Below are 24,959 nucleotides of genomic sequence, written 5' to 3'. Positions count from 1 at the left end.
CGAACTTGTACTTGCACCTGAGTATAGCCCATACAGCAATAGTCGCTCAATTTCAGTTTGGTTGCGATCTTATCTCACGGCTTATCGTCGATCGGGACAGCATGAAAAGTACCTTTATAAACAGACTGGCGATGAACCAAAAGTTCACCCAAGTTTGTCATAGTAAGGAAAGCTATGTGCGTGCCCAACAGGACCTTGCTGAACTTTGTGGCGATAAGACAGAACCAGGGACTTTTTATCCTCATGAGGTCACTTGATTATCATGTCTGCTAGTGTCACTGAACACTGTGTCTTCCACATGCCTCCATGCTGCTGCTACAGCGTACCGTGGCACTTGCGTTGCTCGCGTCATCCTTCACCCCCTCACACCAGCGCACGCGCATTGGGCTTCACCGCTTTGCACCACAGTGCTAGGAGCAGAAGATGACATGGGGGAGCGCCTGGGCTTGCGTGATTAGCTCAAAAATTATGCGCAGTACTATTGCAGGTCAACCTTCTTTAATCTTAACTGTAGCTTCACCTCTAATTTTAAAAAAAAAAGCTAAGAAACCTGTGCCGAGAAAGGGGCAAAAAACAAAAAAAACAAAAAACGGTAGTCAAGGTAGATCCCGCGCAGCAGTCGACCAAAAGGGCTCAACTCAACTCTCGTTCCGACACCGCTAAAGCGCAGTGTCTCTTTTCAAGCACAGCAGTAGGTCTTTAAAATGTTCGGGGGTATCTGTTTTTGCAGTTTGCGATATTAGAATCTTGATTTTGGTGGGTTCAAAAAGCTTGGGATGGCGTATTTTTATTGAAAGACGTTTTAACGGACATGCTGGTTTTTGTTGGCGTTTTACAGAAATAAGCTACCGGATGTAAAAGCTGTTGGGGTGACAAGGTTGGGCCAGGGAAAAATTAGCAAACCCATTGTCCAGAAAAAAAGTGGTTTAAAAAGTGTGCGCGTTTTATTTATTTCTCTTTTTTTCTTTTCTCGATTTCTTGAAGGTCATTCTAGCGATATCCTACACTGCCAAAAAGGCAGAATAGGCTTAGCAAAACGGGAAAGACATCAGATGTTTTTATGTTTCTTCATAAGGTGGCGCAAGCTACCGCACATTATAAAGGGGTACTGCTGTGAACTTTCATTTATCTAGCCACCATAATACGACCTGCCGGAGTAGGTCGCGTCGTCGCGTCCACTCGAGCGACTCGAGTACGTCGAGTAAATTTGCAAACACGCTCACACGCCACCGAAGCTCCTGAAGTTTTGGGTGATCCCGTTGTCCCATCTGGTTGTGCCGTTCGTTGTACCAGTTGTCTTGTGTCATAAGCTGTGCAGTGCCAGCTGAACAAAAAGCAGCTTTACGTGTATCCTGGTCATGGGTTAGTCCTTCGCCTTTAATTTTGACAGATGCGTACTGTTCGCGACTTGTTGATCTTGTCGACGCCGCAGCTGCCGTAACTGTGCATTGATGAACTTGGCGTATGTGTCCTTTTTCTGACACGCAACTGTTTGTTGCTTGTTTCCGCAGTATTGGCCGGAGTCTGCCAAGCTTACAAGCACAGGGGCTACGGGCTTTGCAGGCGCTTTGCGAAATCTCGGTGGAGGAGAATGTTCAGCACGGACGTTAGTTCTGGCAGTTCCTGCTCCACCATCGCGGTGTGCCAGCTGACGTCGACGTCTGACAAGGCCGCTAATTTTCAAGCGTGCTCCGATCTAATTCACCGTGCCAAGTCAAGAGGGGCGCAGGTGAGCTTTGTCTACCTACTGTAGACGGTGAACAAGAACAAGATAGTTCTCTTTCTAGAGTAGACAAAGAGTGTTTTAATTTGTCAACCTCTTGATCGGCCATGTTCGTGGTCCACCCTGTCGTTAGTGTGCTTTGTTGTACCTCCAAGTCTTCCGCTACAAAACTTACCGTTTTGGGTAGGCAGCTTAGGCTGCAATCGTGACTAAATTGATCTCGATGTACGCATGGATGCCCTTCTCTCTACCATATCTACATACCGGCCCCTCTACCGAAGGCGGGGGGGGGGGGGGGGGGGGGGGGGGGGGGGCTGGGCTGGGCTTGGTTTTTAATGGGATTCCTCCTTAGGAGGAGGGGAAAATCAAGGGTCACTACGGCGGTGGTTCATCGTGGACCCACAAGTGTTGCGCTTTTGTGCCCCTTTGCGCCCTTTGCGGGGTTGGGCTGGTGTCGGGCCCTGCGGGGTCCTTTCTCCCTGTCGGTTCCTCCTGGGTCATTCTTGTGTCAACGCCCCGATTTTTCTTTAGTCCGGTTACTTATTGGCTTTTTGACGAAATTTCCATTTGATTTATTCATTTATTTTAGTTTGGCTTTAAGTCTGCGGTGCTCTCAAGGTGGAAGTGGACAAGGGGACTTCTATTATTGTGAAAGTATTAACTGCCCCATGGAGCGAACTGGCATCATCAGCTCTTGAAGCCGTGCCAAACGCCACCTTCCCTGTCCCAATGAAGCGAAGCCCGTCATCTGTAGCAGAAATCTCATAAATAGGCGCTGGCACACGTTATAGTTTGAAGGAACGAAGCTCCTATTGGCTCTCGGGTGGCGTAGTTTTAAGGAACGCCACCAGAGAAGCCCTTTCCATGGCGCCACAGTGCACGCAGCGGCCCGGCCGCCGGTAAGAGGTGCGGGCCTGGCCTCATTGCCCAAAGGGGCAAACTCCGGAGAGGCTGCACGTTGGAGCTCAGCACGGCACGGCCACTTCACGAGAGCGCGCGTTCGGCTGTCGGCCGCTACCCCAGCAGTTGTGAAATGTGGCCGTCCACGCCAGTACGCCGCAGACAAACTAAGGGAGCGGAAGAATGACATTCATGCTTTTGCATTCAGTACTCATAAGTGCTTAGGTGCTGAATTTTCTTCTTTTTTTTTTTCAATCTCTTATATCTTTTGACCATAAAATCTGCCATATCTACACTTACTGAGGATGAGCACCGCAGTCTTTTAAATGCCTAACCTCCAGCACGCGCTCGTTGCCAACTCTGCCGTGATTGGTCGCGCTTGCACACTGGAATCTTAAAAGATGACAAAGTGTTATCATAAGTAGGAAGCTTGCACTGGAGGCAGGACAGCTTAAAGACCTCCATGCCATTCTTAACCTCAACGACAATAGAGAGTTAATTTCACTTTATCAAACTGTATGTTACGTTCATAAGGTAATCAATAAATGGCTCACACGCATCGCACCAGACCAATGGTCATTCCTGCTTGTTCCTGCCGAAAAGAAAACAAATTTGGTTGTACAAAATGTTTGCCGCCGAAGCTACGTGCTCGGCAGAAAGGTTTTTCGCAGTGGCCGCCGACGTGACGTTGGTGCAAGCCATGTATAGACGCTTTACAGTAGCTGTGCATGGGCGCCGCCGTAACCGACCTTCAGTTTTTGTCTCTTGTTTTGATCACTTCACTCCACCATTACCAGAGCAGCACAGATTGTTACCATTTTAGAATCAACTGCGTCCTTCTCCCCAGCATTGGCCCTTGTGGAGGCTCATCAAAGTCCACTTCAATGGTTCGGTATCTTTAAGACAAGGGAAGGTCAGTATAATGGCGGCTGTAATCTGGCGTGTGTGCAAAGCGTCTATAGAAGACCAGATGTGGCACGTGGACGTCCTACAGACGTATCGTTATGCAAGCGATTTCTTGACTTGGTGAAATTCTTTCAAAATGCCCCTTTCATCGCATCTTTGCAACATTCAGATGGTGTTCCTACCGGAGGCAATGGACTTTCTGGCAGAGAAAAAGGCTCAGGCCTATGAACTGGCGGAGCCACTGGACGGACCTCTGATCGCCGAGTACAAGAGCCTCGCCAAGCGGCTCTCGGTCTGGCTGTCGCTCGGCAGCGTTCACATCAAGGTTAGTCTCGATGGGCTAGAGCCATTAAGTAGGCTATGTGTAGAACTCCAGCACTTCATTCCCTACATTCCCTACAAAATGGCAGACGTTGCCATTTTGGTGCTTAGTGCAGGGCAGGCGCAATTGGGGGTTGTTACTATTAGAAACTTCCTACTCCCGAACTTTAGATACGGTGTTGAGAAGCTCCAACAATGCCATTTTGCTCTGCTGCAGACCGTTTGCAACGTTTCTGAAGGAACGAAGACCGTTTCCTGCAGTTTCAGTTGAAGTTTTGGATAACTGGCAACCGTGATTCTGAACATTAAGATGGCCGAAATATTGACACTCTGGAGCACAGCCTATTTATACACCAACTCATGTGTATAAACAAACCGGAGCGCCCGGAGCGCCCCTAGCGGACGCCACCGACGCCGCGCATGCGCGATGGGGGTGTGGGCAGGAAGCTGGCCGTCGCCCATAAACAAACCATTGAAATGCGATGTTGTCGGCGTCGGTGTGTGTCCCCGTGCTCTTTTTCGCGTTGGAATTGTTGATTCTACGTCCTCCTAACGATGGCTGACTACTTGAGCGGCGTCAGCGAAATTAACGAGGCTCGTTACACCGCAAAACTTCGCGTAAATAATCTGACATGCGGCGATTCATTCCGCGTGGACGCCGCAGAATGTACGCTAAAGCCTGATTCACATGATGAGATTTCGCTCGCAATTTTCAGTAGCGACGTCGCTCGGACTGCAAAGGCGTGAACCATAGCTGAGATGGTCGACGTCGATACTGAAAATCGCAAGCAGAATCTAACCAAGTGAATCAGGCATAACAAGTCGGTGATGGCCACTGGTAACAATGATCAACATCTCCTTGTATTTACTGTTTTCGTCGAGCCTGCTTACCAACCTTCAAAATTAAGCCTTTTGAGGCCTGCACTTACTTCTGATCACAAGTACCGGGCCCACGTTTGGTCTACGGGCCGGTGTCCTCTAAAAGAGCAGACGACAAGCAGAAACATTTGAAAGAGCAGACGACAGTTCGAACGATCAGGCGACCGTTTGAACTTGAAGACGCACTGAACGTAGTCCGCAGGTGGTCCGTACAACTTAACGGTTTTCCGGCGTTCATTTTGGAACAAAACAAATAAATCTGATGGCCAGAAGTATCCGTGAATTCAACAAAAATGCTTCCCGCCCAAGCAATCGTGGTCCGACGGCGTCTGGTTTTCTCTTTTCACGGCACATATCCACGTTCTTGGACGAACTGAGCGCATGAAAACTGACCTTCAAACCTTTCTCGACCCTTTTGGTACAGCCCCAGTCGCAGCATTTTGACAAGAAGGCAGGTTTTTGTCTGGTTCCTTTCAAAACAACGCAGGAATACACGTCTCACATGGGCACTTCTGCCCACAGCCCCGGAGCGGAAGTGCATCCGACGCGCCACCACCGCGCCGTGACGTAACAGAGATGAGTTTGTGTATACTCCGTTTCACCTTGCGTCCGAACGCAGCCAGAGCTACAAGTTGATGGGACCAATCATAGTGTCAAAAGTGCAAGTCCCTGGGCCTTCTTCATACACGATTGGTTCAACTATGATAGGGCACATGGAAAAACATGACGGCCACCATGCCAATATGCTTTCACGCTGCACGATTGGTTCCACCGGCTCGTAGCGTCGTCTGCATCTGGACTCGAGTCTAATGACCCTACGATCGGCAACTGTCGGCTCATTGTCTTCTGCCGGGACGACCATTTGCCACGGTTTCATGCAGGACGCCGACCAAGGCAACAAGGTGTCCAACACGCACGTGGTCATCAACTCCGAGGGCAACATTGTGGACACATACAGCAAGGTGCACATGTTTGACGTGGATGTGCCCGGCGCACGGATTAGGGAGTCCGACTACACTGCAGCGGGCACACGGATCACTCGGCCAGTTGCAACGCCAGTCGGAAAAGTGGGACTCGGAATCATATCCTTTCATGTCGGAAAGTAACCCCAGCGAGGGTCCAATCAATCACTTTCATTAAATCTTAAAAAAAAGAAACAGTTTAGCAAACTTCGACACTGTAATTTAGCACGAAGGTGCAACTGGTAGGGGCATTTGTTTTGTGTTCAAGTGTCAAATAGCAAGCTCTCTTCGATCGTACATTTCAACTAAAAAGCTTGATCTTTCTACTTTGCGAACCTGCTGAGGTTCGAATTTGAGCGGCTTGTGGAGGAGAGATGCAGCATTTGAATGACCAAACTAATTGATTAAAAGCTTGCATGTTTTCTTTTATATTGCATTAAGGTTGGTAATCATGATCTCTAACATCTAAATTAGACTGTTTCGTAAATACCTGTTTCCCCAAAATTGCAAATTTCATAATATTTTTTTTTTTTTTTTTTTTTGAGGCTGAGTAGCATTGTTGAACATTGACGAAAGTTTGAAAGTTCGACAAACCATGGTTTACGACATTCCTGGTTGAAACATGGAGTGTGTGGAAAGGCAGGGTCTAGGGTACTAAACCTGCCTACTCGCGTCGACTGGAAACTTTTATTCAAGTAAGATCGCCGAAACCTGCAAAGCGTGGCTTCGGAACCGATTTTTTCACGATCCTTGACCACCGACCCTCACTGCTATGACCTCAGGTTCCCCGAGTTCTCTCTCAGCCTCGCCAAGATGGGCGCCGACATCATAACCTACCCTTCCGCATTCACCGTGCCCACGGGTATGGCCCACTGGGAGGTCGGTATGCGACGGACTAGACAAAGCCGACGCCCGGCGCTAATCGTTCGGCTTGTTTCCACCCTGTCCCGCCGCCCAAGGTGATCATGCGGGCACGCGCCATCGAGAGCCAGTGCTACGTCGTGTCTGCAGCCCAAGTTGGACAACACAACCCCAAGAGGTCCTCTTACGGACACGCACTCGTGAGTCCCAGACCGTGTTTTAATTCGTAAAGTCTCGCGATCTCGTGGCGTAGAGCTGGGGAGGTAAAGGCGGGTTCGCGCGCTTGCGACTGCGTACGACCGTGTGCCTTAGAACTTCCTAAAATTTCTTACGACGAGAGGACAGATTGGCGCCATCTGTCGCAGAACACTTTCGGGTAACGTATGTTTCCTGCTTTCTTTTTTTTTTTTTTTTTTCGCATCATTTTTTTTTTTTTTTTGGCTTGAAAAACATTTGAGTGTTATATGAACTACTGTTTCTCGTAGATAGTGCGTACGTTCGATCTCGCAAATACCGCAATATCTTCGCTCTAGTGAAATGCAGTTCCAGGGCCACCTCATAGATGGCGCCTGGCATGTTCTCTCGTCGTAAAGCACCAAACAAGGTCAGTCCTAAACAGACGTATGTGTGTGAACGGGCCTTTAGGAAGTAATTAGTAAGTTATAGTTGCATATACGTGGTAGGCGGATCACAAAAGGTAACGAGTAAGTTACAGCAGGGTGGATAGAGGGACCCTTTTGAAAAGTGTGTCTATCCACCCTGTCCAAGGACGAACCTGATATGCCCTAAGGGGAAAACTCGACGTTTCCGAGAGTGCAGAGCAAATTGGCCAGTGTATGTCGGCTTCAAGTCACAAAGTTAGCGCGCATGGTTTGGGCGACGACATCTGGATTGCTCAGACTTTTTTTTAAAAAGTCGGTTGCTTTATTTAATGACGTTGCAAGGTGTGCCGAGATTGCCAACGAATGGTTCGGTTTTCATTAAGGAAAAGAGATTGCCACTGTTTCATTTTGCTTCTGAACTTGGCTCAATGCAGAGTTTTAAATGGTGTCCGAATGTGGTACCGATACTTTTAAAGTAATCTGAATTTGTGTGTTTCCGAGCAAAGTTTTGAAAAGTAACTCTAGCTAATTAAATACAATGCTCCCAAAGTATGAAGTCATAGCTACAGTTCATTGAAATTTCCCTGTGACGTGCATGTCGTTTAGTTGTGAAAACCTGACTAATTAGAGGGGCTCTAACATATTTATACTAATGTGTAATTTAAGCTTGTGACCCGTACTCACGAGCCTCTGACTAAGTTTTTATTTTTTTTTTGGTTTCCAAGGCCCGTACCGAATCCTCAAGATTTACCGAGTGAGCGGTAAAATTAATCTGTTGGGGCGACGAAAAAATTGGTCTGCTTTTTTCTTGGCTGCCTAGGTCGTCGATCCCTGGGGCTGCGTCGTGGCACAGTGCTCGGATGCCGTCGGGATTGCGGTGGCAGAGATAAACCTCGACTTGGTCGCGAAAGTTCGACAGGCCATTCCAGTCTGGAACCACCGGAGGACCGACCTCTACGGCAACCTGTCACCGTGTTGGAGTGCTTCGGAGCAAGGTTTTCACAAACTTTCTGCTATAACATCGAGTACGGTAGCAGTACGGTGCCTGAAACGCATCTCCGACCAGCTTGTTTACCGCGTCCTAAAAGGTGGTCCTCGATTTCCCCCCGATGTAGAAGTCGTCGTGTTGTGGCGGGCCGCAGGCCTGGCAGTGTCGCTGCAGCGGTTGTGTTTGTGGCAGACGACCGTTCTGCTACAGGTTGCCCTCCAGCCGGACAGTCTACGGAAGCCCCGGCAGCCGCGAGTTGGGTTGCCGTGACGACAGCGACTCTCGAGTTTGCTCGTCCTTTCTGCCGGGACTTCTACGGCCAACCACCGGGATCACGACGTCTGGCAACATGACACTCTGGCTTTGCGACGCCATCTGTTGCCACTTTGGGACTACTCTCGATGCGTGGGCGGAACGGGACGCTACAAACACCGGTTGGAAAGACGTGCCAGTCACCGTAGTGGCAGTAGCGTGGGTAGAACACCATGCTAAAGGAGAAAACTCTCATTGGCATTGTTTGTGGAGCCCCGCATATCCGCGAATTACCCGCGAATCATCCGTGGATTTCCACAGTCAACTGGCAGTTGCGGATAAAACTGAATTGGACTTGGCGTATTGCGGATCGGATGCGGATGCTAAGGGCTGCGGGTGCGGATTGGATGCAGATATCCACCGATCCGGATCTAAGCTTTGGCCGAGGTGGCACATAGCCGTGTTCGACCATAGATTGTAGAGTGAATAAGTGAGTGATGGTATGAAGTGCGTCGTCCAATGTTTTGAGGAGCAAATTACTCTATTAAAAAAAAAAAAAGAAAAGGCGCCAATCAGGGAGAAGATCGTTCTTTACAGCAAGACCTGATTATCAGCGAAGCTCGCTGTAGAGCGTTCTATCTCGCCGAAGATATGGTTTCTAGAAAAAGTAAGAATGTAGGGGCAGCAATCGTCCAGGCAATGCATGTTCCTGTTTGGCAGGGAAAGAGCGGAGAACATTCTTCGTGCAAAGAAAACCTAAAACATGCAAGGCGCAAAAAAGTAGAAGCCCCCTTCCCCCCTTGATTTCTTGATTTAATAATGGAAAAAGGAATGTGCAGATTGCGGGTCGGATATGGTTCCATATTTTGCGCATGCGGTTCGGATGCGGATACAAGGTGTGCAGATACCATAGATTAATTCAAGAGCATTGCAGATGGGATGCAGATACGAAGTTCGCGGATGCGGATCGAATGCGAATGATCAAACCGTTATCCGCACTGGACTCTAATTATTCACACACATTACTAAGTTTCAAAAACATATTTGCAAACAACAGTGACAGGATGACACTATCTGGAAGGAGGCCATTTCCTGGTTTAGTGCTAATGCTGCAACGACTACGGGCGGGCAAGTCGACTTTACGAAACCCCCTGCTCCAAAATGCCACTCGACATCTTCAAGACTCACTGAAATGTGGAGCTGTTACATGCACTCCGTTCAACCCCAACATTCCTGTGGTTAGAGTATTTTGTTGCACTAAACCAGCATGAGCAGTCTTTGACTACCGTGATGCCGAAACCACAGCACATTAAAAACAACTGAACAAGGGAAAAAAAGCACGAAGTTGTCCCGATTGCTTGGTTAACAGTTGTTATAGAGTTTTACTTGTGACGAGTGACTTGCTTCCCGCCGCACGAAATGTGGCAGATTGAGCTCGTAAAAACACGTGCGTCGTTGGTTGGTAGACGTTGACAAAGTGGGATTGCAATCTTTCCAGGACCTCCTAAGCAGCCCCAGTACCAGTTTGGTCAGGTAACGGTGCAGGCAGCTCACGTGTTCTACAAGTCTCCCCTGACAATTGCATTCGTCAACAAGATGCCCGTCCTACCTGGTCGTATCCTTTACGACAAGGCTGATAACGTGTTGGTCAGTGGTGTAGCCTGGGGGAGAGGGGAAAGAGGGGGGGAGGCAGGGAGCCTATAAAGCTCTAACCCCTCTATTCGAAAAAAAAAAAAAAATCTTGGGTTATGCCATTGGTGTGGGTGGAAGGCTTATCCTAGTGTGTTTCCAACTGGCATAGAAGCCCCCAACACTCTAAAGACCCGTTCACACCCTTGTGTTTTCTTAGGAACGTATTCTTGTGATCTCTTACGACGAGAGAAGACACTGGAGAAGCTCCATGTGGCAGTCTCTGTGGACGCTTATGAGAGAAATGCCTCTGAAATGCTATGCAAACCTAGGCCTGCTTCCCCCCCCCCCCTTCCCCCATATTTCTTACATGAGCCTCTGGTTAGATCAGTTCCTCAGCAAAGTCACGCAGATGTTCTAGTCGCTCCTATCCGCCCGGCGCTGCGACTCGCAGACCTGTCTGCGGAAGAGGTGCAGGACCTGTTCCTAGTCGTCCAGAGAGTGCAGGTTGCGGCAGAGAAACAGTTTGGTGCATCGTCCTCTACCATAGCTGTCCAGGTAAGTCTGGGCCGGATCCTCAAAGTTGCAACGACAGTTTCAAAAAGGACAAAGGGAACTATCGAAACTGAAACATATATTCAGTATACTGGGTGTCAACTATTTCGTGCTGTGTTGTCTAGGCTAGGCCACTTTCTACTGCGCTGCGAAAGTTAGCTTCACGAGTGCATGTGAGCGACATGCAAGACGAAGCCACGTGCTCTCGCAGCAGTGCGAGGCTGCCGCAGAAGCCACGCCAGCCTTGGCAATGTAGCAGGTCGTGTTGGGCATAGCCATACTTGGTTTGGCTCGAAGCAGCTCAACCGAGGAAGGCACTGTTTGTGGCACAGCCTTCTCTTTGCCACTTCCCCGCAAATCACCAGTGCATTTGTAGAAGCATATTTTTTGGTGCCTACTCACGTTTTTACTTCTTATTTGTCACGTTTGGTTAGTTACTGGTGGCCATAGCTGAGTTGGATGCTGCAGTGCAAGTTTGGGTGGCGAGCCTTCCACTGTGTCAAATCAAACGTATCAACAACATGCATACGCACCCGAGAAGGGTAGACGCACTGATGCGCTGTGGAGAAGTGGCAAGCAAAAGTGACCACTCTTTGTTTGCATTTCGTATTTCTGTGGGCTACATCATCCTTTCGGGAGCCAAAGGATTACAAGTTAATAGAAGTATTTCTGTGTTCACCTGTTGGGATATGTTTACGTCAGTCTGCAAACCAGGGTGGATAATAAAAAATCAAGATGATCTGAATCGGGATTTATATTGACTTAAATCAGATCGGTTTTACTGTGATGATTTATATAGGACCTCTTCCTTAAAAAATCATTCCAGAATATTTTTAGTTGCCATTTGTCTATCATGTGATGCCCTCTATGTTATTTTGTATATAAATCAGGGAATCAAGCAAGAAAGATTTATAACAGGTTGAGCTTGACCACGGCGGTTTTCTTTCACCCGTTCACCTCGTTCGTCAGTTACGCAACGTCCTATTGCAAGTAAATCAGAATGCAAAAAAAAAGAAACTAATGCTAAAAAAGCAATGTCCTCGTGCAAGATGTTCAGTACGCAAAAGAAAGGGCAAATGAAGCTTTTTCAGACCCTAAAGTATGTCGAACTGTATTTTTTTCTACTATGGCGGTGCTATTAAAAAAAGAAATTTGTTAATTAAGCTGTTTTTCAAATTCAAACCAATTATTTCTTCCTCATGGTTTTCAGTGATCGGACGGATTAATTAACTAATCGTTAAAATTAACTAATTAAGGAATCGTATAAAAATAGTGATCAAAGTCATATTTTATGGTTACTGTGATTTTAATCCAATAAGTCTGATTTTTTTCCACTCTTCTAATAATTACAGCTTCACTTTGAAAACCATTGTTTTTCATTCTGTTTTTGTCGCATGTTTTAACTAGGACGGGCCAGACGCGGGCCGTTCCATCGACCACATTCATGTGCACGTGCTGCCACGGAGACCCGGAGACTTCGCTCGAAACGACGAAGTGTATGTGAAGGTGAGTCACGCAAAATGACCGCATTGTAAAAAAAAAGAAGCATGGTTTAGTTGAGAGTTTTGCCTGAGCTAAGCTCGTACTGACGTCCTATTCCGCCTATGCATCGAAAGCTGTCCTGAAGTGGTAGCGAATGACATCACACAAGCCGGTGTGTTATTCTGTCAGATGTCCCAATGCTAGTGCTTGGTCATAGAAGTTCTGGCAAAAGGCACGAGCAGACCAGAGTGCGGAACGTCCCAACTCGTGGCTGTCGAAGCTTCTGTGGAAAGTCAGGCTGGAGAGCAACCTGCAGCAGAAGAGGCGTCTGCCACGTACAACGCCGCTGCACGGCACTTCGACGTCGTCATCAGGCGGAAATCGACGGACCAGTTTCTTTAGACGCAATAGACACACCGGTCGGAGACAGAGAGAGACATGTTTTTATTTGATGAGGGGTTCACCCGCTATGGAGCGCTTCATAGCACTATGGAGTGCTATGGAGTCGGAGACACGTTCCAGGCTCGTGTATGAGGAATTCCCTCAGTAGATTTGGAGCGATGCAAAAGTGCTCGGCTCACGCCTTTAGAGCAGTAGATGCTAGTGCGTGCTTGCACAAGCAAAAAAAATTAGCAAAAGACAAAGAAAGAAAAGCGCTCCCCAATCGTTTTAAATCCGCAAAGAGAATTCCCCATAAGTTGCTTGGGCACAGACTGTTGTCTGCTCGCACAAATGTAATTTATGCGAGCGGACGATTGACTAATGCGTTTCTTACGGTGGAACTCTGCAGCGGTGGTACAGCTGACGGCACGGGCGCACGTGCAGACGCTTCGCGAATCGCAAGTGCTGGTTTCTGCGCCTGCATTGTGCCCACCAAGCGAGCGCTTGTTGCAGCATGTTACGAGTCAGAACTAAAACGAAAATTTGATCAGAAAGACTGCCGTAATACCTTTGATGGATGCCCCGAGATAGCCTGCCCCCTATTTTTGGCTTGGTTTGTCGTTTTTTCTTAATAGCCCACTTCCTGTAATCGTAGTGTTCAGATCAATGTGATGGCCCCGGCGTAAATACGGCTAGTCAGCTATGGTGGCACATTGCTGACTGGGAAGTACAGTCATTTGTTGCTTCATTGCCCCGTGCCACGGTAACAAGTTTGGCAGGGACACATAACCTAAAAATAGCATTTTTCAACTTTTCCTGATTGCACACCGAAAGTTAGCCCACTTCTAATTTTCACCCGATTTGCTTCTGATTTTAGGTGGGGTCTCTCAAAATGTTTAAGTGAGCATTTTTTTTTTATAATAAGTTTTGTTTATTTGCATTTGATGCACTTGTAGACCTAATATTCAGATTATTTCTGAAGAGGGAGCTGTGGATCATGCATTTCTAAAGCATTTTGATACGTTTGTTTGCAAGTAGCACCGTGTGCAGCCCTTGGAAGCAAATGGCGGCACAGCACTTGCTGGGTGGTGCACGAAAGCGCCCAGTGTCAAAAGCCCCATATCATATGCCCTGGCCTTTTTGCCCCGCTTTCAAAAGCCCCAGTTTCAGAAGCCCATGACGTGAACCCCCCTTTTCAGGTGGCCGGGTCCTCAGCGCGAGGGCGGAGCATTCTGCTTTTAACTAAGAGGCAGTAAGTGTGCACGCGAGCTTGTGTAACAATCATGCCGTACCCTGGACTCAAGCAAGGAATAACTGGATAAAGCTTCCCGTTCTTCAGGCATACGCTATACACATTCACGTCTTCTGACGTTACAAGTGAGAACAAACAGAAAATATTAGTCAGTGGCAAAACCTTTAAAGTTACAGGTTTTAGTAATAAGCATTGAACCACTGCATCTGTTGACTCTGAAGCACATGCAGATTCACAGTTCCGACGGTTCTTTCAGTACTTTTAACCCGCAGCTCATGGAGCCGTACTTATTACATGTACAGCACTTCCATTCTTACATCGTCCTAAAAATATTTGTATCCATCTAGGTAGATGAAGTCTATAATTCTACGTCTGAGTAAACTCAGATGTAGAATTATAGACTTTATCTACCTGCTATCATAGAGGTATATGTATATACCTCTATGACAGCATATACCTCTACGACAGCAGGGTGCATCGCTGGTTATGCATATTTATGCAGTTGGCCACTTGTAGTACGCCATTCTAAGTTTTTCTGCAGTTCATGTTAACTTTATTCTGTTGTTTCTTTCACTTAAAAGAGCCTTTGTAGACCCTCAACGGATTAGGGAAATACATAGAACAATGTTGGTTGAAGCGCAAAGAGGGTGGGACGGGGGCAGTGAGGACGGGGCTTAGGCACTAGGGGAATACGGGACGGGGTAATTGAACGCGGGGCTTTTGAAACATAAGGATAATGACGCAGGGCTTTTGCGACGGGGATTCTGCACGCGGGGCAATCGTGCTACACCCCACTTGCTCGTCGTGACACGTGTTTTCCGTGTTTCCACAACAATGGTTGCCAATACTTGTAAAACACTTTTGTCAGCGGGCTTCATGCATCCCATGGTAACACCAATTTCTGTTTGCCCCACAGCTTCAGGAAGACAAGAAGAACTTAAGGCCAAAGCGTTCTGACGAAGAAATGGCAGCGGAAGCTGAACAGCTCGGAGCCCATTTTTAAATGTGCAGCCTTTGCCTTCTCCTCTCCATTCAGCGTATTCGTGGTGGTTACAGCTGCGATGGAACAGTTCATGGATGCAGAGTCTATAATTAAACGGAAACTTTTAAGCCCGGATAACACGAAATTTGTATTCTTGCAAGAACGTTTGACGCTTTGCATTGACGTGGAGGCGCTCGTGAAAAGAGCCCTTAGGACGACTGAAGGTTAGGGGTGACAAGACGTTCCTCACAGGCAATTTTTTCCCTCTATCGCCCGTGTGCCCCCGTCGTCTGCTAAACCACAGTGCCCAGGATTGCTTTCGGCGCTAGAGTGGGCGCTGCACGCTTCGCAGAAGGTCAATGATTCTCACTCGATCCTGAAAGAATTACAACGAGAACTTGTAGTACTTTGATTCTTTATTCCTTTAGACAGGCGTCACGTTAACTCGAGGGAAGGGACAAATGTTCACATGATCCTGCACCTGCGGCTTTCATCCCTGCTGCTGTAGAACTGAGACTGTGCGACCATGGACACCGGGGAGCTGGCCCTGGCGCGAATGTCCGGGCAGTCTGTGTAAACGCGAAAATAGAGGACCACCCGGGCCGTCGCCTGGCCCAGGGAGTCCCGCCTGTTCGGCACCGAGGCGTTGATGCTGTCGTCGGCCCCTTTTTCGAACGGCAAGAAGTCCACGGTCAGGGACTCGGCGCACAGGATGTTGCCTCCTGGAACGCAAGCGAAACTGGTTGCCGAAAGTTCTCTTTTTCGAGCCACAAGAGCCAGCTTCTGGCCTATAAAGAAGCACGTTTCCCAGCGGGATTTTGTGGACTTTGTGCACGCAAATGAAGCAGCTTTTTTCGAAGAACGAGTCATCCGTGCTCGCGTCGTTCCACCGGCAGCGTCTTCGTCTCGATGTGGCATCAGAAGCGCGAGTTAATGTATAGATACGTTGCACTGACGTAAATTGACAATTCACGCATCTTTGTTTGAGCGTTCCCTCTGCTCCGGTAGTCTTACACCGGAAAGGATGTGCCTAAGAAGCAGAAAAGACCACAATCGCGAAGTGACGACGTGTGCAAGCCACATATACGCTTAAAAACTAATACTTGTCTTTACAAAGGGACATACAAAGGTTATTTATGCTCATCGAGGTTTTTATTTAAACGTGACCTATAAAAGCCCAACTACCCAGAACATAATTTGCGGCTCGAAATTAGTTTTCTTTCCGCCCAAAAACCGGCGGTCGAGAATTGTTCAATTTCAGTCGTGCTCACTCTCTTTTCCACGGCCACGTGGCGTTTAAACTCTTGTGTACCAAATATTCAAAGTGTGCCATCTAAGGCAGACATTGAGTGTCAAAAATAGAAAAGAATATGAACCTAAATTTCGTGGCCTCCAAAAAACTGCAAATATGTTGATAAAAAAAAGATATCGCACAAATCACAGGTAGGACATGACATGTACCGTAGCCACCTCTGTGTTGACAAAGCCTGGCAGATCATCGCGTGATGCGGTCGCCAAAAGTGAAAAGTTAGAGCGGCAGACAAGAGGCATGTAGCGGGCGCCCCGCTGCGGCGAGACGGCGAAACACTTGTCCCAGGTGATGGAATATCCGCTCGTGCTTCTCGCGTTCCTCGGGCTACCGCTTCTATTCTCGTCGGGTTTGGAAACCATGTTTCGGGTCCTCGCCGCTGCAAAAGCTGCGCGCTCAATACCGGACTCTTCGAGAAATGTTCTGTGCTACCAGATTCTCTCGCTCCAAATCTTCGACCGCGCACTCATGGCTCCGTCATCGAACTGCCAGGCTTTGTGAGTATAGAGGAGGCTATGCAGGTACATACACGTCATTCTCAATATGACGACGTTCCGCGGATGGCGGCACGCTACAGACTAAGGACTGACCAATCGATCTTCAAGCGCAGAACATCGAGCGGAAGGGATATAAGTGCGAAACAATCGCAGGACAAACGGTGCACATAACTTCGTCGTCTGCTTCACACGACGGGGGTGTTAGGTTCGCCGTGTCAGTTTCCCGCCGCAGAAGCAATAGCTCGAGGGAACCATGCAGTAAGGAGAAATAACCGTCAGGGCCTTTACGCACAGTTGCGTTTGACTCCGTTGCGTCGAAAAACGAACGCGAGTCCTCGGCACATCTGGGCTTCGTATGCAGCGTGGAATCGTAAGAAGCACGGATGTCCTGATTTTTTGCAGCCGCAACGCAGTCAAACGCTCTCAAAGGCAACTGTGCATAGGGGCTTTCAGTATCCAGAATCGGCAACACCTGCAAGCTATGTATATTAGGTATTCTCATTTCTCTGGCTGTCATATTTGAGCGCGCTATTCACAGCGCATCCGGGGAAGGGAAGGGGGGTGCAGAAGGTGGTATGGTTGGCCTGGACGAGGTCCCCGCGTCCACAGATCAAACTTCTGCCTAACGCCTTCAAAGAACGGCAAACTTGATAATGTGAAATGCACGTTGCGGAAGCACTGTAAAAGCTTCCCCAACGTCACAACCACGAGAGCTCGAGGTCGCTGCTTTGAAGTGTTCTTCCGCAAAACGAGCGCTCGCGCTAGAAATGCATGTCTCTAAGTCAGGAGCGCGGGCTAGCTCGCGCTTGTAGCTTTGACTGCAGTCTCAACTTATGTTAACGTTCTCTGCCTACTCACATTCAGGACTAAGCAACTCCACGAGTGAGTCGTACTGCAGCGATCCTGACGCTGCTTAGGAGCTCATGACGTGGCGGCATTCCAACAGAGCTTCACAGACCGCCACCAGGCGCAATTTTGAAATCTCTTCATTTGTTTTAAAATTAGTTTGCTTTACTTCTCTGCCTGCAGCCCGAAAACGCTAGTCTAATCTAGTGTTTCTGGGCTGCCGGCACAACATAGACCACATCTAAACAAAGAAACAAGTGCAACGATTCCGTTATGGTACCCCTTCAAACTACTCCAATAAACTCGCCTTCAAAATTTTATTACTTGTTATCTCGAACATGTAACACACATCTAGGGGGTGTTGCTCGAACTCAGCTGAAGAATACCCCCCCCCCCCCCCCTTCCCTTCCCAAGCCCAACAATAAACCGATAAAAGGATGTGAGACTCACGGAGCATGCTGCTCCAGAGGCTCATCTTGTTCTTGAGGGCCCTGATGGCTTGTGCCACTTTGACGTCCTCTCCGGACACGGTAAGCGACGGTATGAAGACTCGATGGGACAGACAGCGGGGGAATTGCAGTGACGTGAACTCGAGAGAGGCCTCCGGAAACGTCGTGTACACCACTCGCAGGACCTTGAGATAGCGCACCAGGGAAGACACCTTCCGGGACAGCATCGAACCAGGCGGTATGTCTGTCCGCGTGGTAGCGCGAGAAAGATCGGACGGTTTGTGTGTTGCTGCCGCTATTAGAAAGTTTTAATATATTAGCGATACAGCAGTGATGGACGGCGTAAGCGAGCTGGTGTAAATTTACAATTTTATTAAACCACCTGAGACCGGGTGGAGAACTAGAAAAATCCAAAGTAAAGGGAACAGAATGACAGATATGCAACTCATCAAACTCAACTCGCGTATTTATTCAGTAGCGTCTTCACGTATACAACGACATTGGGGTCGCCAACGAACCACCGCTCGCACAAGAACACCTCAAATTCAAAACAAGTCCGCAAAAAAAAAAGCATGGCCTCTTTTTTTATTCGTTTTAGGAGGCATACCAGATCTGTTGTGTGTTCAGAACTCGTGAGTGTCTTTGTGTGCGTGGTGGTTTAGCTTGCGTGAACTTACGTAGTTTAGCCTTGACGAAGAGCGTCTGCACATTGTACAGCCTCAGCGGGCCCTGGTCCTGGAGCCACTGCGAGGCCCGCTTCAACACCCCGGTAAACTCCTCGAATGTGTAGCAGTCGAGTGGTTTGGGCACCACGTCGTGTATCTCTGGGCGTGTGCGAAAAATGAACCGGGTTCACTCCTTCCCACAAGTAAAACTGTACATGTTGGTCAGACATTCTGTCAGCTGTACCAAAATACGAAGGAATGTACTACACTGCTCGACACATCGCGAACGACAGTAAAATTCCTCTCGGCTATCGTTCCACTCGGAGCCGCCATATTGGAGGGGTTTCGCCATCTTCCATCTGTAAACGAGGGGTGTCTGCATAACTCGGTTTTCATGATATTAGGGCACTGTATTTGTACATTCAATAGTTTCGGTGCAACGAAGAAAAGAAACACGGCCGCGAGGTCGTGGAAAACCGATTGTCGGCACATAAATCGCAAGAATTGTCAACGAAGCAATGAAATGAGTCATCTGAAGTGGCATACCAACTTGGTTTTGAGTGTTGGGGGGGGGGGGGGGGGGGGGGGGGCGGCGGTGGCGTCCATGGACGCCGCCAGCGTCCACACTGGCCGGTGGCGTCCATGGACGCCGCCGGCCAGTGTTTGCCCTGCGCTGTTTCAGGGAGGGGGGGGGGGGGGGGGGGGGGGCAAAACAGATGCCTTGACCCCCTACTCTAAGAACTGGAGGGGCAAGCGCCCCCCTTGTCCCCCGGTTGGTACGCCCATGGTCATCTGGGTAAGTGAGCGCGGTCTTTACCAAAGACGCTGTATGAAGGGTTCGATGCCTTGAGCTAATGAGACTAATCGACCAGCTTCAAAAGTGCAAGTCGCTAGGCCTTTTTGTGTTTATGATTGGTTCTGCAATGATAGAACACGTACAGAAGCATGACAAACATCATGATGGTGCCCTTCTGATGCTGTATGATTGGTCCCATCATCTCGTAGCGTCGGCTGCGTCTGGATAAAAAAAAAACATTGAGCCTAGAAGAAAACAATATGTCTACCTGGTTAGGACAGGCATGTCTCAAAATGAATGTTCGCCGAAAGAGTTGGAGTGGTGGATCTTTCTGATCCACCAATCCCACTTTGCCGCGGTCAGTGTCTCTAGCGAAGCACATGGGTAGGGGAATCCTACAACATGGTGGAAACTTGATCATTGATGATAGGTACACTATAGATGACTCTTCTTTTTTGCGTAGGGTCTATATCCGCGCTTTTCTATACTCTTTCCAAATGCAGTTTTTGAACATCTAATTTTACCGCCTAAGTTAGCGAGTCGATGTTCCACCGCACTAGTATTTTTCATATTTCTATGTTTGCGGTTCAGCTGTGACAGCACGGGACAAATACAACTTTGAGAGTCATCCTTCTGAACTAAATGCCTATTCATCGTTAGTTAATGGGATTGCGTTTTTCATAGCCGGTTTGACTTTGAGAAGATGTCGCAGAAACAATCTATTTTCAGTCGTCTGCTCGGAAAACAAAACACCATTTGGAAACCAAGTCGGCGTCGTTTTAGCTACGGACTCCATTTTCCCGGTCACGGGTTTAATAATACATTAGCTGTTATGGCCGTACACAATGATGCTAAAATACACCTTTTCATTATGCGCGGATGCATAGAGAGTAACGAAGCTGACGTACGAATCCTCTCTCTGGTTGGCTTGCCCCGGTAGAAGAAGACTCTGAAGCTGAAGATGTTGTGGCACGTCAGCAAGTCTCCTTCGAGGGCTCTCGCAGCACAAGAGGCGTTACTCTGGTTCGAGCCTTCCACGTCCCTGGACTCGACGCTGATGATCTTTCCCGGCACAGGGTCCTGACCGCTGGCTTGGCTGTAGTTGAATCGGTCCAAGATTTCTGGTACAGTCTCGTAGGATGACTGCGTCTTGTCCTGGGTGCGTCGAGGCAGTAGATCACGGTAGCCGAGCTCCGCTCCGCCCTCGGCGTGCAGTTCTGACGGGAACAGCCAAATCCTGAAGGACAACCGCGCTAACTGAATGCGGAATTTAAAAAAAAAATGTAGATGGTATTTGCTGGGATGCCTCATTTCAGCAAGTTGTTCACGGCGTAAACCCAGAACGAGCTTCTACTATCGTCTACGAAGAACGATGATCTTGATGGTATGTGGGGTACGCGTCGCAGAAGTTCTGTATTGAGGCGTTCAGCAACAACGGGCACTCGGCTGTGGATGTCAGCGAATAACATCAACTAGGGTGCCTCAATGTCCTTCTGTTTAGGGTGATGCCACCCTTTGTAGTACCCGATGCCGACAGCGCGCGCTCACGGGGAAAATACAAAGATATCAACGAAAACAAAATGTCGCCATAATACAGTCAACGCCACAAACGCGTGCAGGGCCACGCTCTTTCACGCGCTTCTGAACAAAAAATAAAAATAAACGTGTGGGACAAAATGGCGAGATGCCACCACCCTAAGCAAAGCGCACATGAAGGCACCCTAACATCAACTGTGATTTATATATATATATATATATATATATAAAAAATATGACGTACGTACATATATATATATATAAACACGTATGACGTGTTTAAAAGATGCTGAGTCACTGGGCCATGGACACATACGTGGATTCTGGTCTTCCGCTGAAGATCAGAATCCGTTTGCTCGGAATGCGGAACGCATTCCGAGCAAACGGATAACAACCTATTAGATAAACATGGCAAGGCACGACAGCAATTATTGGAATGGTTTCTATTTTTTTTAGGGTATCGTGTTTTCGGATAAATCCGAAAAAAATACTCGCTGGCAAATTTTCTTTCAATTCGGATTTATCCAAAACACTGGAAATGTCAAAGTCGCAACGACAAGAAAAAAAAAAAGATGGTGGTAAATAAATTTTCACAAGGTCAGTGGACCTGAGGAGATGCCACTTCAGTTTCCTCTGAAATATCGAACTATACTTACAAAAGGGGTTGTCTCTTAGCTTGTCAAAATACCCGGACTTTTTTTTTTTTTTTTATAGCTTTGAAATTTAAGTTTGGAATTTCAGGTAATTAGGAATCTAACAAAAATTAACCCCGACGAAGCCCCCAATTTCGAGGGAAAAAAATAATAAACTCCGATAAAAATTCTCCAAATTTAAAAAAAAAATACTTCGAAAACACGAAATCCTACTTATATTGAAGATATCATTGAGCGGGCAGCACTTCGGTACTTCGTTTCACCGTAACTTGGCCCAAGAGCGAACATCATGGCCCCTTCGAGCCAATCAGAGTGACGGAGACGAAGCACGTGACAGCGCCAAAGGTGCATGGATCGTTGTGTAGGGGTGTAACCAAGCAGTTGGAGAAGAATGGAAGGAGGAACCTCCCTCTTACCCTCCTCTGGGTGTCCCCAGAGGTGCCAGGAGGTCGCCTTTTCTCCCCCTAGAAGATTAGCTTGTCATGTACAAGAGCGGCTTTCCTCTTTCCCACCTGTGACCTTGACAGCACGCGGAACTAGTGAGAGAGAGAGAGTCACGTGCCTCTCTCCGATCGACACGCTGATTGGCTGACTGGGACTGTATAGCCTTCGCCATTTGCCAAATCACGGTCACAACGAGGCGGAAATTATCAACGATCTGATGTTGGTGTCCACCTGAACTGCTGGTAACTTGTCCAAACGTCTGCCGGCTGATCTTGGAGGAACGTGTCAGTAACGCCGTAATTTTCTTTTCTGTGACTTTACCGTTCTACTCTGAGAAAGCGCGCTTGAGATCGAGGAAATTTGGTCACACCCTGGGAACGCAGACTGACCTGAGCCCGTCGCCGTAGTAGTGGCGCTTAGCAGCTGCGGGATTGCGTCCGTCCTTGTCGAAGGTGGGGATGCTTTTCTCTGACGGTTCTCGGTCTTTGAACTTGAACTGCACTGTCTCCAAGGTGACCGCGCGGTATCCGCGTACCTGGCTGTACCAGTCACTCGCTCGCTCCAGCACATCCCTGTACAATTAATTTCATTTGTCAAAAGAAAAAATGAAAGCCGTTTACAATTCCCTGTAACGCCGGTTAGAGCGCAGCTCTTGAGGAGGAAGATGGAAGCGTACTGAGGGATAGGTGACTCCTTGAGGTCACGTGACCTCATGGGGTCACGTGACCCTAGGGGCTCACGTGGCCTTTTTGGGTCACGTGACCTGAAGGGGTCACATGACCTTAGGGGTGTCACGTGACCTAGGGGTGTCACGTGACCTCGCGGTTACGCCGACGGCGACGCCGACGCCGCTCAAGCCGGAAACGGGCCCTAAGAGCTGCGCTCTAAAAAGGTCAACCATGTAACCACGCGTCTTAAAGGCCGACGTACACTTCGCGCTTTCCACTTTTGCCCGTCACCTCCTTTCGTATATCCTCTCCACGTTTTACGTTGCCCCAACCTGGCTCCCCCTCGCAGCTTAGGAGAGGGGGGCGCTAAGAGGATTATCTTCCCTGCAGAAGACCGAGGTTGTACGTCGGTCTTTAAGCCGGGGTCACACTGCTAATCCATCATACAAAAGACAGTCTGCAAGCACAAGTCACCGCAGTATACGGGATTCGAATGCCGCGTGCCCAGAGAGAGAGAGAGAAGGGTTTATTAAGGAAGGACAGGGAGGTTAACCTGAACGTAGGTTCTGGTTGGCTACTCTGTACTGGGGAGAAGAGGGGGAGGAAGAAAAGGTATGACGATGAGGAAAAAAGATGAGTTGAAGTTGTCAATGAGGGTGAGCAATGGTAAAAATGTTCAAAATCTCACAGGCAATTTTAAGCACCCTACAAAGTGTCTGATAACTTCGTGTTCGTGAGGAACACTGTACCAAGGCCTTCGTGAATTGCTCAGTTGTGTCCCAGGTACCAAGCACTTCTGATGAGCTGAAAGGCCGCGAGTCCAACGCCATTAATGTCTGTTGCAGCACTTGTCGATCCTCGCCGTTGAATTTATTGCCAAGTTTTTTCCTTGAACTCATTGGCACACAGCATTAGAAGCACGGGTCTCGTGGTAACTCGCGTTCGAATCTGTATCCATGCAGACTATCTTTTGTGTTGATCTATAAGCAGTGTGACCCCGGATTTACGGTGATGTTTAGCTCTAAGCTGTAACGGGATGATCGTACTTATAAGGAGTATTCACTGGGCACCATATTTGTGGGTGCTGTCTAGAGCGCATGCTCAGAACGAGCCCCCATTAATAGGCTGCTAAGACCGGCCATTTTGACGGTGTGGAATGCACGTTGCAAAATAACCCTGGAAGCTAGCCATCAGCACGCGCATAGCAGTCGCGCACATAGCTATGGCCGTCAGTGAATACTTCCTATAGAAGCCAGCCTGCCTATAGTGACGTCTTTGCTGCGATGATGTAGTATGGTATCTATGCAACGCAGTCGGTCGGTCCATGTTGTTGTCTAAGCTTTAAAGGAGCGATTTTTTTATTGATGCAAGCCAGCCTGCCTATTGTGATGAGGTAATAGTATTCATGCAAGACACCCTGACTCTGGTGACGTCTAAGGGGTAATGGGACATAATTTGATATTTATGCCTACAAACTCCGCTACTTCTTTCCGAAGCTCTGAAAACACTCCGCTTTGGCAGAAGAGTCATTCACAATGAAGCATGCTCTTCTACAGAAATTTCTGTTTAGCATCATACCAGCGCGCAACAGATGCACCCCCGACCCGATTAAAAAAAAAAAAAAAGTCTATAGGGAGTATTTACTGGCCGCCATAGCTGTGTGCGCGAATGCTGAGCGCGTGCTGATGGCGAGCTTCCACAGTTATTTTGTAACGTGCATTCCGCACCATCAAGATTGGCGGTCTTAGCAGGCTATTGATGTGAGCTCGTTCTGAGCATGCGCTCTAAACAGCACCTGCAAATATGGCGTCCAGTGAATACTCCTTATAGTGAGTAGTTACTGCTGGCCATAGCTGAGTTACCGGCTGCTGAGCACGTTCTGACGGGGAGCTTCCACAGTTCTTTGGCAACGGGCATTCCACACCATCAAGGGTGCTGGTCTCACCAGCCTATAATTGTGAGCTTGTTTTGAGCATGCGCGGTGAACAACGCACTCAAATATGGCGTCGAGTGAATACTCTCGATACAATAGACCTTTCGCTAAATTACCCAAGCATAAAAGAAAACGTTGGGAATGTATGCACACGCGCTGCACATGCTCGCATCCCCTACAGGAAGTATGCACTGGCGGCCATAGCTGTGTGCGCGACTGCTGAGCACGTGCTGATGGCAAGTTTACACAGTTCTTTTGTAACGTGCATTCCGCACCCTCAAGATTGCCGGTTTTAGCAGCTTATTAATGTGGGCTCGTTCTGAGCATGCGCTCTGAAGAGCACCCACAAATATGGCGCCCAGTGAATACTCCTTATAGAAAATATTCAAAGTAAATAACCGAAATAAAGTGTCCGTGGAACGCGTGTGCGAAGTGCCATTTGTTTTAGACTTGTGCTCTCGAATGCGTAGCGCGTGTACTATGCGTTG

General features: G+C 48.2%; 2 protein-coding genes across 2 annotated transcripts; one reads left to right on the top strand and one right to left on the bottom strand.

The window, feature by feature from the left end:
• The first annotated feature begins 1,140 nt into the window (after positions 1-1,140).
• LOC8034950 (nitrilase and fragile histidine triad fusion protein NitFhit) lies at positions 1,141-14,813 on the top strand. Its single transcript, XM_040215961.3, has 11 exons — positions 1,141-1,362; positions 1,512-1,729; positions 3,699-3,854; positions 5,611-5,811; positions 6,460-6,570; positions 6,651-6,752; positions 7,975-8,149; positions 9,893-10,009; positions 10,436-10,581; positions 11,986-12,084; positions 14,610-14,813. Exons 1-11 carry the CDS (start codon positions 1,359-1,361, stop codon positions 14,694-14,696), a joined length of 1,416 nt encoding a protein of 471 aa, XP_040071895.1. The 5' UTR covers positions 1,141-1,358; the 3' UTR covers positions 14,697-14,813.
• A 274-nt stretch (positions 14,814-15,087) lies between these two features.
• On the bottom strand, positions 15,088-20,316 carry LOC121833417. The gene is made up of 4 exons (XM_042286685.1): positions 20,146-20,316; positions 18,454-18,600; positions 17,778-18,020; positions 15,088-15,397 (listed from the first exon to the last, which is right to left on the bottom strand). Exons 3-4 carry the CDS (start codon positions 18,001-18,003, stop codon positions 15,141-15,143), a joined length of 483 nt encoding a protein of 160 aa, XP_042142619.1. The 5' UTR covers positions 18,004-18,020; positions 18,454-18,600; positions 20,146-20,316; the 3' UTR covers positions 15,088-15,140.
• Positions 20,317-24,959: the final 4,643 nt, after the last annotated feature.

This window comes from Ixodes scapularis, unplaced genomic scaffold, assembly GCF_016920785.2.
Source record: "Ixodes scapularis isolate PalLabHiFi unplaced genomic scaffold, ASM1692078v2 PGA_scaffold8__174_contigs__length_109621045, whole genome shotgun sequence".
Classification (NCBI taxonomy): Eukaryota; Metazoa; Arthropoda; class Arachnida; order Ixodida; family Ixodidae; genus Ixodes; species Ixodes scapularis.
Note: the sequence above shows the minus strand (reverse complement) of the source record. Positions and strands in the feature narration are given on the sequence as shown.